The sequence below is a fragment of the Acanthaster planci genome, linkage group LG04 (assembly GCF_054643075.1).
Source record: "Acanthaster planci isolate LZ-2023a linkage group LG04, COTS_SCS, whole genome shotgun sequence".
Taxonomy (NCBI): Eukaryota; Metazoa; Echinodermata; class Asteroidea; order Valvatida; family Acanthasteridae; genus Acanthaster; species Acanthaster planci.
In genome coordinates, this window is record NC_141780.1 from 9,367,701 (window position 1) to 9,387,997 (window position 20,297).

The window sequence follows — 20,297 nt, forward strand, 5'->3', positions numbered from 1 at the left end:
ACGTTTTTCTACTTAACTCAAGTGAACAAGTAGTCTTTAACTTCGGCGCAAAATTACTATAAGAACAAAGGGGAAATCGGGGTACTTTACGCTCTGTTGTTTTATTTGTAATATGCCTAAGAGTCCGAATATGAAGTAATATTTCATAAAATTGTTCAGTTTAAGCGCAAATCACTTGACACGAACTTAAAAGAGCAGTGTTTCTCCAAATGGGATTTTTTGCCCATTAACTGTGTACACGTTTCCAAGGCACAATTTTGAACCCTTTCGGATGTTTGATCGTTTTCAAAGTGACAGCCAACAAAGATCTTGATACAGAAATTATTGTAAATAAATGACGTCAATATGACGTTGTCATGTGATTTACTCTTGTTTTTTCAATATTTATTTCAGCCCCTTGACTTTGTACACGTTTTCAAGCCAGCATTTGGGTTAGTTTGAGAGCTTTGATCAACAATACTTATCTTGAGGGTAAAACAGTCCCGAAACAGCTCTGTGTTTGTACTTGTTTACAAACACTTCTCTCTAGTTTTCTTTTTTTTTCCTTTTCAACTCAATTCCTTCTACCAGTCGACTTTGGCAGTTTACTAAATCTGATCGACTTCATACTTGGCAGACCTTTGAACCATCATCCAAGGATGGTCCTAGAAGAAATTCATAGTGAGAACTTGAGTAGTTTATTAGTTTTTGAGGGCACTATTGCAGATGGATGATGACGTCATCATGTCATTTATTCTTGATTTTTCAATATTTATTTCAGCCCATTGCCGTTGTATACGTTTTCAAGCCAGCATGTGGGTTAGTTTGAGAGCTTTGATCAACTTCAAAGTTACAGCCAACAAAGACCTTGATGCAAAGATACGTCCAGATTCATGACGTCGTGATGACGTCATCATGTGATTTATGAGTGATTTGTTGATATTCATTTCAGCCCATTGACTTTGTATACATTTTCGAGGCACTATTTTCGTACCTTAGTAATCGTTGATCATCGTCAAACTTACAGCAAGCACTAACTATTCAACGAAGATAATTCTAAAATATTTATGTCATGATGACATCATCACGTGATTTATTATCAAATTTTGAATAAAAACTCATATAAAATCAATCGTGGCCTCCCGCAACATTTGGTTTTTCCAGCAAGTGCTAGGATATATAATATGTGGTTGAAACCAGAAGTAGGCTTATTGTTTAAAAGTGGTAAAAGCCATTAAGTTTTTTTACGGAATAAGTCTGTCGGTGTTAGTGCAAGGTTGAAACCCTGCTTATATCCTGGAGAGGTAGTGCTTTAGGCAAATATTGAGCATATTTAATGATGATGATGTCATCAGGAGACAAGTCACGTGACACTAAAGGGGATCTCTCCAAACCACTATACCTCGAAAAGTACAGGTCCGATGCGGTTGAAACTTTGTGTGTGGCTGGAAATGGAAGGGTTTTAGACCCAAATTGATCTGATTTGATTCTGATCTCATCTGATGACAAGTCACGTGACATTAAAGAATCACAATTCTTGTACCTGGTATCACATCCACTCGTGATGACATCAACAGTCGAAGAAGTCATATATGTTACTTTAAGTAAGTATTATAATTTTTAAGCTATTGTGAGAAGCTACACAAAGTACAAAGCAAACTCTCAACCGTGAGAATAATATCACGTGACAAGTCATATTAGATTAGCTTCTAAAGTGGACATCCAATTGCATTGGTTGAAACTGATTATAAATGAAACTTTTTCGGGGGTATATGTCACGTCCAGAATACTAAATTGCTCATTTTTACTCTCTCATAGTTTGAGGTTTTTTCATCACAATTTCCAATACTTATTTTGTGGGTGTAACAGTCCCAAAACAGCTCTTTGTTTGTACTTGTTTACAAACACTTCTCTCTAGTTTGTTTTTGTTTTGTTTTTTGTTTAATTTTATTGTTTTTTTTGTATAGAGAAGGAAAGCCACGGGACTAACCATTAAGCTTATGAGAATACTTTCAGAAGGAAAATTAAATCAGAATAATAAAAATTGCAGTTAGGATGATGTTATTTGAACAAAAACAAATTGGGAGACTATCATCAAGGTTGGGGACATTTTTTAGAAGGAAAACAAGGAGACTAACCGTCAGGTTAAAGGATATTTTTAAGATAGATTTCTATAACTTCAACTACTACGTCGGTAACCAGCCCCTACGGCGATTACTCCGGTAGATTTCTGTAACTTCAACTACTATGTCGGTAACCAGCCCCTACTGCAATTACTCCGTTTGATTTCTACAACTTCAACTACTATGTCGGTACCCAGCCCTGCTGCAATTACTCCGTTTGATTTCTACAACTTCAACTACTGCGTCGGTAACCAGCCCTGCTGCAATTACTGCGGTAGATTTCTCAGTCGTGGTGAACAGGCTCCTGTTTTTGCCTTCTAAAACTATTCTCCGAACTGCGTTGAGTTGGTTCGCATAAACTTTATTCCGTCTGAATGGGCTTATTCGGGTTCTCCCTTGCCTAACAACATCTTGCCCCATTTTTTGCCGAGATCGACAAAGTCTGAATGGTCTTATCCATATACTGTACAGTCTTTTTTCTCACAATGGCATACTACTATAGACGGTATAAATCTCCTCCATTCCCACCAATAGCTTACAACGTTTGACGTATCGCGAGATACGTCTAAGGCTGTAATCCTTCAGATATTGCAATTGAGTTTCCAATAAAAAAATACAGGGTAATCAGAGACAAGAAATTTCATTGCAAGGAATTTGGCGTCAGGGAAAAACTCCAATGTAGTTTTCATCGCGCACAATGTAGCTCAGTATGTGAACGAGTCACAATTGGCAGGAAGCTAAAAGTAGGCCATCAGTGTACTGCTGATGAATGGGTCGGATTACTGCACGCTGCCGCTATGATTCTGCAAAGCATGTGGGCCACGTCTCATCATGGACTCTGTTACATCCTCGGCTGATGATCAGGACTGTTTAAAAGCTAAAAGTCGTGGAACGTTTTATATACTATTCAACTTTTTCCCTGAAAATGTTGTCACAGGAATATTCACAGGATGATTCTGATTCCTCTCTTTTGTCTGATTGCGAAAACAGCCACCGACAACACAGTTTATCGGCATTCTTTCTAAATTCACAATTCACTGTAGGAATTATTAGATGTGTATGACGTAATGCAAAACAAAATGAACGCGACGCGTCAAGTTGGTTGTCCAATAGCTTTGCCCCGTGTAAAGAGAAGGGCATAGGGAAATAAGACCAAATGTGGTTGACTTGACACGTACAAGTTATTTACCAGTCTACGCGTCAGAGCAGAGAATAATATTCTTGTGTGCACCGATCAACCGTCTTGCTGGAACTATGCATTCTTGTGTGGAAAGTCATGTCCATCCAATGACATCATATTTTTGCCAAGATTTGTCTGCTGCTCTCATCGACTGATTTCGATAGTTTACTGTCTACTTCCAAATGGAATGCCAACATGTACATGTATGAGGATGCAGTTGCCCAAATATTATGAACATAAAAGGCAATTGCCCAAATATTATGAACATAAAAGGCAAGCTTGACAATGCCTTGGGCTTTTATGTTTGAGGTTACTTGCTGGGGTACTGGTACATGTACATGTAGGTGTATATGTGCACAAAAGAAGCTCTTTAGAGTACATGTAAGTTTAAGCTTTTTAGCCAGTAAGACTGAACTGAACCGGAAAGAGGAATTTTGATTGTGAACAGATATGTACTTGCTGTAATTTTTACAATTACAAGTGTCTAATTGCTGAATACCTCTTGTAATCACAATTTGTTTCAAGTAATTTGCCTTGTCCTCTAAACTGTTTGATTTCGTATCTGTTATTTATGAATCAACATTACTTTTCTTAGTAATTCATCATAAAGACAGTATAAAAAGGAACTACTGAACCATTTGATATCTACTTGTTCTGAAAATGCCCACTAATTTGGATCATAAAAAATCTTCAAAGGTGTTGTCATACCCTGTTTGATGTTACTTTATTTTTACGTAATGTGTGCAAAAAATGTGGACATGTAATTCTCCAGTCAGTTTGCAGAGTATGTGACATATATTATACTTTTGAATGTTACAAGTACTTGTCTTTATTTCATATTTAGGTTCAGAGCGACATATTTTGTTAATGAGCATCCATCAAGCGATTCAGCAACACCAATTGATGCCCTTTGCAGTTGTATAGAGAAAATGTCAGCTTCAAAAGAGCAGGACCAGATCCATGTAAGCAAACCCTTTACAATGAATTGTTCTCTTGCTAAGATCAGAGCCTTGTTCACAAACTACAAGGCTGTAATGAAATGCACCACCTGTATTTATTTGCACTGGGCATACTGTACATGTAGATACTACTTGCACATATTTCTCTATAATCATCAGCCATATATTATGCATTCACACAATCCTTGCACAATACTCTGCAATATTTCATCCTAGTGGGATGTTCCATTACATGTACCAACAGTCACAATTCCTCTGATTTCAATATGATTTTACATACACCCTAGGGAGTTGGGGTTAAACTGTAACGCACGGATGCGACTTGTTGTGAACCAAGTTTTGCTTATTGTTCAGGACTGTTCACTAAAAACCAGCGAGCTTTTGTGATGAAAATGAAATGTCTGATGGAATTCGGTGATATTATGTAATCCAAAATGCGGTAGTATTGTAGTGTGGAACAGAACATTGTTCTTCCTATTTTCAGTAAAATTCGTTCTCATTAATTTTGGTGGTTTATATTTTGTTACATAATGACCATTTTTTTTTTAAATTTTTGTCACAAACACTTGTTTTACACGGTATAGCCCATTACCTTGTGATGATAAGAATAAGTTTGGAATAATGGTAATATATTCTTTTGACAACAGTTTAGACCCTGGCAAGAATGTACAAACAATGATGGGTTAACCACTTGCTGCCGGGGAACCCCGTTTCGAGCACCATGGGTTTATATGCAGAGCCAGAGTGCCTGAAATGGAACAAAAGAGCTGGTCCATGTAACAAAAGACAGTACTCAGAACAAAAGACCTGCTGCTGGAAATTGCCATCCTTTTTCGGCGTGCAGTTTTCGAAGATAATCCGTCACTGTTTTTAAACAGTATACCACTGTTCTGGGCGTTGCACGCTCACGGATTAGCACCGCGGACAAAAGTGCTCCAGGGCCTCATTGATGAGCGACACAGCACTGCTGCATGCTAATCTAGCCACGTTTGAAAAGATGTCACTTGCATTCAATTGGGATAAACGAAATTACGCAACACCTCACAATTCTGGGCTCTCTTCACAGGGCGGCAGGCCTGGCTGAAATATTCAGGAGTCAATGAAGGTTACCTGTCAGCCACCAAAGAGTCATTCTTGTGGGTGTAAACATCCATTAAATGAAATTAAGAATTTTTGAAGAGTTTTTAAAACTGAAAATCTTGAAAATCTCTCGCATGTGTGCACTGCATTTTCAACCACTTGCCGCCGGGGACTCTGGTTTCTGGCACTGTGTGTTTATATGCGTGGCTGGGGTCTCTGAAATCGGACAAAGAGAACTGGGCCTTGTAACAAAAGACCTTACTCGGAGCAAAAACACCAGGCTGCTGGGCATTACTGACATTTTTTCACTCTCAATAGTGGAGATAATCCAGCCTTGTTTTGAAACAGTGTACCACGGTTTGGGGTATTTAGTGTGAGCGGATACCACGGGGGACAAAATTGGTTCACCACTGCAGCGATGAGCCACACAGCACTGCTGCACGCTTATCTGGCCCCTGTTGAAAAGAGGTCAGCAGCGCACTGTGCCGGGTTCGTGAACAAAAGAAAGTTACATAACACTGCATAATCTTGGGTCTTTTTACAAGGCTGCAGGCCTGGCTGAAATACTCGGGCATTGATAGATTTTGTCTGTCAACGTCTATTAATTGAAATGATGAATTTTTGAATTTTGAAAACTGAAAATCTTGAAAAAGTCTCGATTATGTGCATTGCATTTTTAAAACTATTTGGCAGCAAGTGGTTAAAAGCACCCGGCAGCAAGTGGTTAACATTATTATGTTAATTTTTAATTTGGTGTGCCTGTTTTTGTACATGTATACATAGAATAATCATGCATGTTGAGTTATAACCCCAAGAAACTGTTCAGATTGAAGTTTTTCCAAATAAAATGAACACTGAGGTGTATTATAGCTAGATATTTTGTAGTGATACACATCAAAAGAACTTCACACCTTGAAGCTGCTCAAAAAAAAGAATAAACACATGTAAAATACCATCATACAGTAATGAAACGTGGATCGGATATCCCATTGTTTACTAGACATTTGTCCTTTCCGTCACAAAAGCACTACAAAAACACAAAGCAAAGCCCCCTCCCCAAATAAAAAAGGGGAGAAAAGGGTAGACGTCAGTCTGAAACTAATAATTTTGCTCTCTAAATACTGTCAAATACTATCCAGTCGTCATGCTCCTCCTCCATGCAATCATAACTGCGGTTCAGAGATCGACAGAGCTACGTGTTTTTTTGTTACAAACTGAAGTAACAATTTTGTTTGATGAAAAGGTGGGGGAGAATTCCTTTGAACATGTAGAAAACTATGCTGCTTCCTATCTTATGTCCCAAAAACCGTTTCGGGCGACTGGCTTGCTGGGATTGCACACAATGCCATTTGTTAACTCAGTGTTCTTTATTTTTAAGGGTACTCGGGTACCCAGTATTGACATAAGATGGGTACTAGGTTCAAAAAATGCTTGTAAACGCACACTCCTGCTTTCTGTTTCTAGGGAGAAAAACGTAGTTAATTACTGATTATTGGTACCTTTATAAAACCTTTATAAGGTAGATATTTTAGCACAACGTGTTGAAAAATTTGCAAAAAGCAAACAAGATAGCTGGTATGAACATGTACATGTACCTGTTGAACAAACCAACTGCTTAATTGGATTTCCACTGAAAGTGAAACAGTCTGCTAACAAATATGTCTCACATTGTCACCTCTGGGTCAAGTAATTAGTTGTGTAGGAGTCCTTGAAAATCATTATGAAAAACAACTTTACCACTAAAACATTTAATTGACAAAGTTGTTTCACCTTTTGCATTGGTCCATTAGGTTTGTTTGACAACCTTTAGAGCACTTGGCCTTCAAGCTCGCTTGATTGAATCTCTCCAGCCAATCACTGTGAAGTACACTGCACCTAGCAAGGTATGTGTATGTCAATAATTTGATGGTCTATACATGTCCAAATATGTTTTAAAAAAACACCATCGTTACTGAGGTAAAGGACTGAACCTAGTCAACCCATTACTTGTGAACAAGGTATTTGTTAGGTGATCTACATAGCCCAGTTACCAGTTGTTTTGGCAGTGATCAATCTTTCTCTTTTTGAACACTACATTAGGTAATGTACCAAAATAATGACAAATAATTATGTGTTAAAATTTAGAAAAATGTTTTGAATTTTATAACTGTGTTTATATTCTGCAATCTGGTAAACCAGTACGTGTTCCAAGTGCATTCTTACGTGTGCATTCTTGAGCGTAGAGTGTGGTTGATGCAGATATATGTTGGTCTGCAAATCTATCAATCTCTATATGCAATACCGCTGTAACAAACAATACGGGTCCACTAAACGTATTCAGTGTAGCAGTTGTTAAGGTCTGCCCTCGAAATTGACTGTTTTTTCAGGGCACGGTTACCTATTATTCTCAGACTGAAATAAATCACCTCGCACACACACTTCACTTGGTGTTCTGGCCACAGCTTTGTTTTATTTCCAAGAACTCTTCCGAATATTGCCTGATACCAGAAGTTTTTGGGCAAACTGGCAACAAAATTGCATTTTCATCGGGCACACCAGACCCAGCCATGAAATAGGGCACACCAGGCCCACCTTAAACACAGCCCATTAGACCGTGTTAATATTCAGGGCACACCAGACCCTGCTACAAGTATGGCTCACTTGACCATCATACGTGTAATTAGGGCACACCAGGCCCACCCTAAACACGGCCCATTAGACTGTGTTAATATTCAGGGCACACCAGACCCTGCTACAAGTATGGCTCACTAGACCATCATACGTGTAATTAGGGCACACCAGACCCAGCCATGAAATAGGGCACACCAGGCCCACCCTAAACATGGCCCATTAGACTGTGTTAATATTCAGGGCACACCAGACCCTGCTACAAGTATGGCTCACCAGACCATGAATACGTGTAATTAGGGCACACCAGACCCAGCCATGAAATAGGGCACACCAGGCCCACCCTAAACATGGCCCATTAGACTGTGTTAATATTCAGGGCACACCAGACCCTGCTACAAGTATGGCTCACTAGACCATCATACGTGTAATTAGGACGCACCAGGCCCACCCTAAACACGGCCCATTAGACCGTGTTAATATTCAGGGCACACCAGACCCTGCTACAAGTATGGCTCACCAGACCATGAATACGTGTAATTAGGGCACACCAGACCCAGCCATGAAATAGGGCACACCAGGCCCACCCTAAACATGGCCCATTAGACTGTGTTAATATTCAGGGCACACCAGACCCTGCTACAAGTATGGCTCACTAGACCATCATACGTGTAATTAGGACGCACCAGGCCCACCCTAAACACGGCCCATTAGACCGTGTTAATATTCAGGGCACACCAGACCCTGCTACAAGTATGGCTCACCAGACCATCATACGTGTAATTAGGGCACACCAGGCCCACCCTAAACACGGCCCATTAGACCGTGTTAATATTCAGGGCACACCAGACCCTGCTACAAGTATGGCTCACTAGACCATCATACGTTTAATTAGGGCACACCAGGCCCACCGTAAATGTGGCACATCAGGCCATCAAAGTTAGGCCACACCTGGTCCACCATTATACAACTCTAAACATGGCACTGTAGCCCATGTTAATGTAACAATTATAACACACCTGGCTCACCCATAAATGCTGAATAACAATCAGGCACACCAGACCCTGAAATCAGTAAAAGCCAACAGTCATGTTTACACCAATTAATTAATAACTCTGTAGTGAAAACTCTAAACCTGAATTATTAAAACTGCAGGCACCCAATGTTCCCCGTTGGAGATTTATTGGAGGAATGGCCCATGGTGAACATCCATGGAGTCATTCGAGTGCCTGTCACAAAACATTGAGATTACAGCTATAGTGCCTCCATTGTATGCTCTACAGCTTTAACTGGTAAAATAACTTTTTTAGCCATTATAATAGATCAATTCTTGACCATGTCTGTCGAAATTTCTGCCAAAAACTGCTTCAAAGTGCTTAGCTGACTCAAATCTAGATGCAGGATACAATGCCCCTATCTGAACCGCTGGGGGAGGGGAAGAAATGGTTCTTGGTGTACATCCAAGAAACATCAAACCAAATATTTGTGATAATGCCAAGCGCAATGTCAAAATTTCGTTCACACAATGTAATAACACAAGGTGGAGATGGGGCGGAGGCAGGTAAACAAAAATTTGGAAGTTGCACTGTGTATTAGATCTGTCCCCTATAAAGGCTATGACAGAACTGACCTTAAACTACATTCCCAAAATCCATTAAGCCATGCCTCCCATTAAGAAGATGTCCCATTGGTTAAAAGTTTTGTCACAGTAGTTCCCTTATTGGTCTAAATTTTCTAATGTGATTGGCTGACACATTATGCTAATCATTCAGTAGATCCTTTTTAGAATTCTGTTTTTTGTACAAATTTTATAAAGACATTTTGACCAAGATACTTCCCTCCAATTCCACACATACCTGCAGATAAAGAAAGCTGGTAAAACACTACCTAATAATTCAAGTACCACTTCTTGGTAGTTAAGCATAGGAGAGATTTCTCAGTTTTTCTTGTCCAAATTTGCCGTAAAAATTGGATCAATTAGCTTGTCAGCTTCACAGAGCCATGCTAACACACAGTATTGCTTGCAAACTGTTACAATACATACCAACTATAACACACAGGAGAGATTCACACATACAGTGTGTACCAGAAACCAATTGCACAGATTGTGAATTACATGTACAGTGTACATGTACCGGTACATATGGTGTACCGGTATGTACTTTTTACCACTCTTCCTACAGCATTGGCAGAGCACAATGAATATTCATCACAATGTTGCCCCAAAGCAGCTGATTGGCTGCCTGCGACAGTACAAGAGCCCTTGTTGACACAGAATTGCTTATGGCATTCTGTGCAGTAAATATACAGTACATATGCACGCACATGCATTACTACATGTGCGTGTACATGTACTGTATGTATGTACGTGTATGTGTATAGTATATATAGTACTGTGTATGCATAACCTGTGCATGCACAAATGTTCATCTTCTATTGTGGTGTGGTTTTAGCCGTTGTTGGCATATCTTAACATTAATTAAACATTCAAACAACACATTGTTGCATCTCCTTAATGAAATTATCTGTGACAAACCAATCGAACACTTATATGGAATACTGAGAATAAAACATTTGATCATTTAATGATAAAATGTCTTGTACACAGAGTACGCAAAGCCAGCTAATAACTGTTGGCGCTCAGCAAATTTTCTGACACAGAAATTGAAATGACAGTTTGCCCCCCATATTTGTTGGCCCTTGGAAAATATTTCACAAGCAAAATTGAAATGACAGTTTCTTCTCCACGTGTTTTTGCCCTCAGAATAATTTCAGCTTTAACAGTTACCCTCCGGCGGTATTCATAAAGCACATACTGTACTTTTTGGAATACAGACCATGGCTTATACGTTGATTCTCTCTGACAAAAGTCTCTACAGCTTATACAGCAACATCAGTTACTAAATGCTGTGCCTTGCCTCACTACTGCGACTTATGCGGCTTACACTCTGTGCGGCCTGTATTCCGAAAATTACAGTACGTGTACTGGAAAAGAAGTGATCAATGTTGTCGTCAGCAATGTAAAGTATTTTGAATAATGGACATCATTGTGCAACGGAAACGGTAATGAATGGCTTATGATTTTTGCATCTAGAGCATTTTTTGCTGAAGTGTGTAGAGCCCTTTGGTTTTGTGTCCATGTTGTAGAGTTGTGAATTCAAATTGGGTATGTATTTATCTTGGGTACTACCTGTGTATGATCATGTTTTTTTTGTGAGTTTTCACCTGTATCCAGCCCCCCCAAAAAATTTTGTATCTTTTTGGAAATGAATTGTTCTTATGCTGTAGCACAGTCATTTTTTAATGAGTTTTAAAATCCAACATGTTCTGAAAGATTTTCAATCCAGTTTTAGATCGCAGTATTTTGGGACACAATTTGCAATGGATTCTTTCTAAATTTTTGCCTTAAAGGAAATTCCCAATCCGTTTTGTAAGTAACACTAAGGGATTAGTTTGATTGTGTATGGAAACAAAATCAAACTTTATGTTGAGAGGGATAAAATTTTAAAAGTTGAAATTTGAATTATAGGCCTAGACTATTTCCTGTTAAGAATGTTAACAGTATTCAAATAACCTGAAAAGAACTGGTAGATGAACTTTCAGGCAGTGAATATTTATGAGGCCTACAACACCTTACAAGATATCCATGGGAATAATGTTATCATGGATATTCCTTGTACATGTTCATCTCCATAATCACATGTCAAGATTTGGGATGTTTGGGTGGTCCTTAGTGTCATCACATGACATTTGGACTGGACCCTTTTCCCCCAGCTGGTCAAATTGGTAGTGGAATTTCATTGTCATAACAATGTACCTGTCAGTCGTGCACTGTTTTTATTTTCCCACACTCTTTCAGTTGGCAAAGAGCCATAATGGCTGGACTTTTTGCAGCAAGCAAACTTGTTAGCAGTTTACTGTAGCTGTTTACTGTGTGGGCCACCAGCAAGTTGAATTTGTATGTTGTCTTGTTGCATTGTACAAAACATGGTCAGCACATATACGTGTGTACAACCTGATCGTAATTTGCCTGCTTGATTTTGCTGAAGGGTGGGAGGTGGGTGGACTATGCTGAAATCATTGTAAGTGATCCTTTCATCCAGGTAATAAACTACATGTAGGCAATAGAACATTGGTACCTGCAATACAATCATCAATGCAATTTTTTTCCAAGCTGTTTTCCCAAAACATACTTTGATTATTAAAAGTATGTTCATGATCAAGGGATTTTTCTATTTTTTCTTATCTGTTTTAATTCTTAATGCCTTACCACAGTGATTATACTTCAGATATGTAAGGGTAAACGGTAATGATAATTGTCAACTGACTGATTGGTTCATACATGTACATGTATAATATGCAGGGTGTTGAAAATTAATCAAACAGATATAAACAAATTGCATCAGACTTAGTGGCTTAATTAAAAAATAGATGATTTCAGATAATAAAGTCTTTCAGTAAATATGAAAAGAAATCAGTAATTATTATGCAACAGTTAATTAATGGCACACCAATGGATATTGATAGAGGAGATATTGGAAGTGTCTGTACTTACAAAGTAAATTTAATGAACAAGTGGACTAGCCCAGGTTGTTGAAATTTATTGAGAGAGGTATTAAACTACATTTTAACCATAAGTTATTAACCATTATTTATTAACCATCAATTTTAATAATAAAGTGGGTCTAATCATTTTCCTCCCGAAATATGGCAAACATAATAGCCATTGCTGCATTTGCTATCTGCCATTTTGCGATGACACTTAAAAAATGTATTAATATTTCATCCCTGTGTCCGACGTAGACCAGACTGGACCTAAAAGTGGTGCTTTGATCTTATTAAAATAAAAAAAGTATGTGCTGTGCTTTGCTGCCAGAAATACAACGCACACTACAAGGTAACCGTATCACGCAGCCATTGGTCACCAAGTCATCTACAATATGAAGGCTTCTCCAACAAGCCAAGGCTGGCACAGTTCTCAATCATTTGGTTCATTCTTCACACAAGAAAATGCTTCACCAGATAGAGCTGCTATCATGACTTACCCCGCAAAGTTTACAAACCTAAGCTGTCGTCGTATACTAAGAAGTAATGGGTACAATTTTAATGTACCGTGTGGCCAGCACCTGCCTTTGAATTTTTACCATTGAGGTATGAAAAATCCCCAAGTTACACACACCGGCTATTTCAAGTACAAATTATGTTCTTGATTTTTTAGGGCTGACTGTTCGAACAAAACAATGAATTAAATACATTGAAGTTTACAACAATGAAAGCTATTTATTGGTTATTGTGTACCTGCATGGATTTTTTACAAGATAAAGTTTCCTGAATTTCCATGTGAATCAGAGAGGTTTTCATATTTCATGTATGTGATTCACAGAGGGTAATTTTTTGACTCCGGTAAAAACCACTCAAATCATTTGGAATGTATTCTCAGATTTACATGTGTTTTTTTTTCTGTGATCGTGTTTCTTTCTGTGACCGGACGTGGATTTCTAGGCCGCCCCTAAGGGTGGGGTGGTAGGTCAATCCACCAGTATTGGATGATGAGGCACAAAGAATACTCCCCCAAGGATGAGTCGGACACCGGATATGCTATGAAGTATTTATTATAAATGACTCATCAGTCTCATTTCAGCACTTGAGTTTGCACATCAAAACCAATCCTGTATGTGAAATAATTGTATAACTGTTTAAACTTGAGAAATGTTGCATACAAAGTAGAATATAGTCACAAAATAGTTATTATTCTCAGAGTTACAAAAGTGGTCTTGCAAAACATATAATTGATGTATGCACTTTGATAAATTACCCCGGTGCGGTAGCTCAGATAGTGATGAGTTCTAGAGCGAGGTTTACTGGCGACTAAGCATGAGGCAGTTATAGCCCCCAAAGTCTCACGCTGTTGTCAAAACACAATACAGTACATTCAAGTACAGGTATATTCGTGTAGACGACATCAATAACTATATCCATCAGTATATGTAGTTGCATGGGAATGTACATTGTATAATTCTAGAAAGCCCACTCTTAACATAAAAGTTTAAATCACAGAGAATGTTGTCATGCCCCACCAATGCAAGGCGCAGTTCAACGTATGAGGTGTGCTATAATAAACAACGTGTATGTTAAACCTGAGGTCTACCCTGCACAGTATATACAGCATTAATGTAACGTGACATGTATTGTTTATGCGTAACGTGTGAGGCATAGAAATCTATTGTGAAGGAATCCCACAAATATGAGTACTAAAACACTCCCAAAATGACATTAGCCGCAAGCATAATACTAACTAATATGCTCTTTGGCGATCAGTGGTCACGATGATACAAGTGTAGTGAGGTTACATAACCTAGAAAAGGTACTGAAAGCAAGGAATTTGGGGGCAACCTTCTTACGTGGGCATTGCTCAGTCCACAGTGGCGATAAAAGACCACACTCTGGAAAGTTTAAGAACACCCAACACCCACAGCCACAAAGCCATGAGTAAACATATTGCTCTGCCTTTCATAAAAAGGCTCAGTGTAATTACCCTCAATCATTGCATACACTGTAATCAGCACTGATTATCAACGAAACAGTGTTTATAAAATTAGTAATTTACACTCGAGGATTAATATGTAGTAAAATGTGCACTCCGAGAGACTATTTGATGCAGTGGATGTTGAGGCTCTTTCTGCGCAAGGCACAATGTGGCCGGCTGGCTGCATAATTAATCGGGGCGCTGACATAACCACAGGTCACTACACTTCAATGTACATTTTCTACAGGCAAACTCTTGCACTATTATTTTTAAAAATTTTGGAATGTTGTTACTGCCTCATTAACTCGACCATGCGCACTGATGAATAGCATGGCAAAGTTCACGAACCAGCTTTGCCCGAAGCAACGGGCAGATGTTTGTGAACATCCACAGACAGTTCATGGATTCATTTTTGAGGGAGGCCCAAGTAAAGCGTATGGTGGACATCCTCTTGGATATTTCTTTATTTATGAAGGGCTATTGTGGGCTAGTATGCTTCCAATGCATAAAAAAAAAATCAAGTTAAAAAAACATAACACAGAAACCTGTGCATTTTAATTACATTATTTCGTCCTTTTAGGTAATTTAAATGGAATCATGACATCAAGTTTCCCATGAGTTTTCCTGTAGCCTTCAAATTGCCTGCAACCGGATGGGGTGGGCGGGTTGGTTACATTGGGTTCTGCTGCTATATCAAAACAATAATAGGTGGGCAAGGAACCATTCAAGAGGCAAGATTTCCACATGAGAGTCACTCATAATGCATGCACGAACTCGGCGGCTGGTCTACCACTGCCATGTTTGTCCTTTTTTCAGCTCTTTAACTTAACGAACGTGTCCTTTTTAATAGGCTGTTTTCACTACACGGTTCTGTATTCTTCAATCATCCTTTTCTCCATTTTGAGTAAAGTATTACCCTTGAGTTTTCTCTGTTAGCTTATAAGAATGTTATTTCTTGTGTTTTTGGTGTTGTTTTCTCCAGTACTTTTGTATATGCATCCTGTAGGTGTTTACCAATGAAACTACGAGGAGAGGCGCAGTCTGCCATAAGGATAAAGGCCTTAGACACGAGCAGGGGCACCATGCTAATGGACTTCTGTTTTATCACTTAAGCATAGAACTGACTAAAGCGGCTGATCAGGGGCACCCGCAGGAGAGCCCGCAGACTCTTGATCTCTTTCTGGCTCACATGGACATCTGAGTGTGCCTTACAAGACAGCCCCCAGAGCTTGTCCCATGATCATTGGAGAGCATGACAAGCCATGCCCACCGGCAGCCTATGGCTCAGAAGAACCTGCAGGGTAATGGGGCTGCTTTCCCCCATGAGCCCCAGTGGACTTTGGCCACCGTAGCTCATCACCACAAAAGGCAATTTCTTCAGCAGCATCAACTTTGCATACTCCCAGTTGCCCAGATACCGATGACACTAGAGTGGGCTCCCCATGCTCCACTGGGTCCATCCACTCCCTGTCTGGGGATCTGCCCCCTCCGGTCCTGTCCCCCACCTTGGCCACCAGATCACTGCCACCCAAGAAACATAAGAATATGCATTCTTCCTCTTCATCAATTTCTTCAAAAGCCATGAAGAGGCATTGCCCCGAGCAACAAGAGGCCTCACCCACCCCATGCATGACAGCTTTCAAATCCATTAGTGAGGCTCTGACTTCCATAGCCTGGTGTCCAGAACCCGATCCACTCCCCGTGGATCTGCCTCCTTCAACCAGCTCCGCAGTGACACAATGAATCTGAACAAGATGTTCACCAGGATTCACGCCAACATGATGGCTACCCACTGGAACAAACGGCAACCCACAGGAGTACCAGTGGCTCTGATGATGAGACAGTTCTACCTCCGTCCGAGCAGCCAGCTGTGTCTTCAGATGAGGATGAAATTAATTCTTTCAGCGGGCCTTTCTCCTTCCGAGGGCTGCCTCCGCCTCTTTCAGCTTGACATGATTCAAGTCCTCGATCTTCCTCATTTAAATGTCCTGCTGCATGGCTGGAGTCTTCTGGACCAGTATTTCCAGAAATTCCCCTTGACCACTTTTCTGTGAAGGCGTTCAAGTCCCTGACCAAATCCTAGGGATGGCATGCCACTCCTGCTACTACCACTTGCCAACAGAAAAGTTTGACAACTTCCTATCGGTCCCGGATATACCTGATGCTGTTAAGGATAAAATTACCTCAGGTAAGCCACCTACCAGGGTGATCTGCCACGAGAAAGACAAGGCTCTTCTTAAATCTGCCATGATTAAACTCAATAGGGTTTCACACTTCACGCTACAGTGTGGAGCTTTCCTACTCCTCTCAGAATACCTGGCCCGTGCGTGCTAGGAGAATTCTTCGGTAACTCCAGGCTTTGCAGCCCTCACACTTCGCGGCCTTGACAACATACTGAACTCCACATTCTAACAGTTCAGCCAGATTTTCTGCCTCGCCACTTCCACCCAGAGATCTAATCTCTTGAGGCAACGCACATCCCTTACGAGGGTGCGAAATCCACACTCCAAGAACTTCTGCTCTTTGGGAAAGACCTCTTCTTTAGGAAGTTCCTGGAAACCGAGGCTAGAGCATCAACACTATGAAGAAATTCTCCTTTTAAGAAGCACAGACCCCTGTCTCGCAGCATCCTCATCCCAAACCACCGCTTTACCAGGGATATTCTTCTCGCTACTCCTTTCATCCCCAACTGCCACAACTGGGCCAGCATCAAGCCCCATCAGTGATGGCCTATATCAGCCAGAACACATTCCCCTAGAATATATATTCTAACATGGGAAATACTACAGTGGAAAAAGGACCACGTGATCAATCTGCAAGAAATTCGGGGCCTAACAATACAGTAGCAAATGCGCTCTCCTGTCACTCGGTCTTTCAATGTCCCAGGGTCCTCACCTTAATGGTGAAAATGATTGCCATCTTCCTTCGCCCAATTTGTTATTCTGACATTCAAATATCCATTGTAGGCAGATATGTCTAGATGAGGCTGCAGCTTATACCAGCCTTTACTTACAAGCTTACCAACCATTCGAGGTTCTTCATCAATCACAAAAAATCAAGACCCTTCCCTACCAAGGTTCTGACTTAACTAGGTGCGGTTCTCAACCTCCACCAGGGTTCCATCACTCCAACACTACACATCCTCAACCTGATGAATAGCCTGGTGGAACTGATCATCTTTGCTGTCTTCCTATTAGGCCCCTGCAGTTCCACCTGCTGGCATTCTTATCGTCCTCCCAGTTCTCCTAATGGACTACATCTGCCCACATCTTCACTGGTGGCTGATATCACTATGAAATTCGAATTGGTTAAAATAGGGTTAAATGTCGTTTCTTGGTTAAAATGTATTCCACCCTGATTTTAACCCCGTTTTAGCCAAAATGTTCACCCCATTTTAACCGTGTTTCAACTGAACCCACCACCCTTTGTTATTAAAGCCTTAATCCTCCTGGTCCATCGACAGTCCAAACAAACAGTCATTCATTTTAACTGTGTTTTAACGGTGCAGAGATGGTGTGCTACAAACCGCGGAATCCCGTTGGATAAATCCACATATTACCTAATAAAGGAGCGGTTTGGGGGGAAATGTCAATCATCTTCCTTTAACGTTCCACAAGTTGGAATTGGCTTCAATGTATTGACGTGTAGAGGTATTTCTGCACCCGTTTACACGATAAATTCACTGATTTTTGGCAAACTGTTTTCTGCGTGCACAAAATAAATCGCGCTAGTGCTAAAATACAAGATGGCGGTGCCCATGGTCTGATGTTAACCGTTCTTCAAGAGCGCTCCCCAAGGCAGTTTTGTACCGCCGGCCCATAAGACCCAACAAATTGACAAGAACCTGGCAATCCAAACCATACTGAATCTGCGGGAGAATCTGGAATAATTCATCCCAATGATGCCTGTGTCTGGAGTAGTTGATTTTGAATTCTCACCATCATGTGATGCAGGGCCATCTAGATTTATTGTACATGTACATGTATGTATAATACGTGTACATGTACATTTCTTCGTCTTCTTCTTCTTTTTCTTAACATTTCTTGCAATTGCATTCATTTCATTTGCTATCCATGCTATGTCATATCAGAGCTGAACATCTGAACCTAGCAGTGTGGGTCGGTTCAATTCGAAAGTGCCATGTTAGATGATTTTAGGTTAGGTTCGGTGGCTCGGCTGACGTAAGAGCTTGTAGCAAAAATATTCACGATACGCAGAAGATCGGGCACATTTATACACAAGCTTGCATGTTGCATTCCATCCGCAGATCTGCCGGTTCTTAAAGGGCTCGATTGTTCAGTGGGATTTGCAATGTGTTAAACAAAATGTCTCTATCCTGAAATACACATGGGCTGCATGACGCCTGAAAACTAATACATTCAAGTATAGGATAGGCCTACGAAGTGCTGAGTCCAGGTGCAAAGAACTCACTTGTTTCAATCAGTAGCAATTAAAAGCTATTTAGTATACCGTTAGGGATTAGGGCGGGGCAGCCTATTAATGCGGTATGATCTCCACACACAAAGGAACTCACCGGCCAGCCGATCCCGGCAAGCTCGGTGGTCGAGTGGTTAAGACATCTGCACTAGTAAGCAGGAGGTCGTGGGTTCGAGTCCCACCCGAGTAAGCTTGTGAGGTTTTTTCGCAAGCTCTCGGACAAGCACTGAGCATACAGTGCTTATTAATATACGTTGGGTAAGGGCAAACCTGTTATATATAAACTGCATTTTAACCGAGCAGAAATTCATAGTGTATGGAACCATTTGGATTGCAGCCTCTTCTTCCCAAGCTGGATCCGCTGGTGATGATTACTTCCGATGTGTCCCATTTGGATGGGGTGCTTTCCTTCCTTGATCTTCCAGGTCTCAGGGACAGGTGTGCTTGAGTTATTGGGAAGTTATATCAAAATTCTGGAGTATCCTGTGTTCACATACCCCTGCCCAGCTTACATATGCAAATTTCTCATGTGCCTGTTGCAAGTTGCTGAAAAGACTTGATTATGTATTCTGTCCCTTGACCCTCCACAATGCACTACAATCCTTCCGCCAAGTTCTCCTTTTCTCAGCGCCCATCGTTTACGGACGTGTCTTTTATGGCATTTTTGGGGTTTCGAGTTCCATACCTTTCTCGTTTGTGAATTGACTTGATTTCTGTTTACGAATAAAGAGTGATTTCTTATCTATTGGTTAGAATGCTTATTCTCGTATTTTGTATATTTTTTTGTTCTTTTCTGCCCCTTTTTGCTGTGCATTATCTACAGGTTTTGGTGTGGCCTACCGTAGTGTGTCGTGTGTAGCCGTTGAACAATGGCTGCGCAGCCCTTTGTTCTCTATGTGGTGCGTGCATTCGAATAATAATGGCCTAATGCTATATGGGTCTGGCCGTGGAGCGGGGCTTGGCAGGCTGCCCACTCCTTTGTGGTGCGGTTTGCATTATCTGATTAATAGCCTTGACGAGGAGAGACCCAGTGGAGTGAATAGGCCAGGGTTGAGCATGCTATGCGGCAACAGTACCCTGATCACTGATGACCACTACCGGAATTGATCAGGCAGAGTGAGCGGTACTGTAACAATGCCCTTGATCACTGATGACTGCTCCGTACACCTACCGACAGGGCTGAGCGTGCTATGCCACAACGCTACCCTATATCACAATGACCAAAGAATGATGAGCGGTTCCCTCTCTATGCTGCGGGTACCGGGCATTGCTCCATACCGCATCCCCAGGCCACTCTACTGACCGATGGCCTCATGGGGCGGCGGTCCGCCATCTGCCCCGGGTCCCTTACCGGCCTCTGCTCAGTGGGCGGTACCCCCTCAGAAGCCGAGCCAGTCAACTCCCTC

General features: G+C 40.8%; 1 protein-coding gene across 11 annotated transcripts in view; it reads left to right on the forward strand.

Annotated features, from left to right (window-relative positions):
* LOC110985000 (DNA repair protein complementing XP-C cells-like) overlaps positions 1-20,297 on the forward strand; it is a 196,105-nt gene that overhangs the window by 38,567 nt on the left and 137,241 nt on the right. For all 11 annotated transcript variants that reach the window (XR_015425063.1, XR_015425062.1, XM_087136113.1 and 8 more), the window contains 2 exons: positions 4,127-4,244; positions 7,112-7,204. Coding sequence is in view for 9 of the 11 variants with exons in the window: in XM_087136113.1 (XP_086992239.1) it covers positions 4,127-4,244; positions 7,112-7,204 (211 nt within the window). In the remaining 2 variants the exon portion in view is untranslated. The remainder of the gene's footprint in view (positions 1-4,126; positions 4,245-7,111; positions 7,205-20,297) is intronic.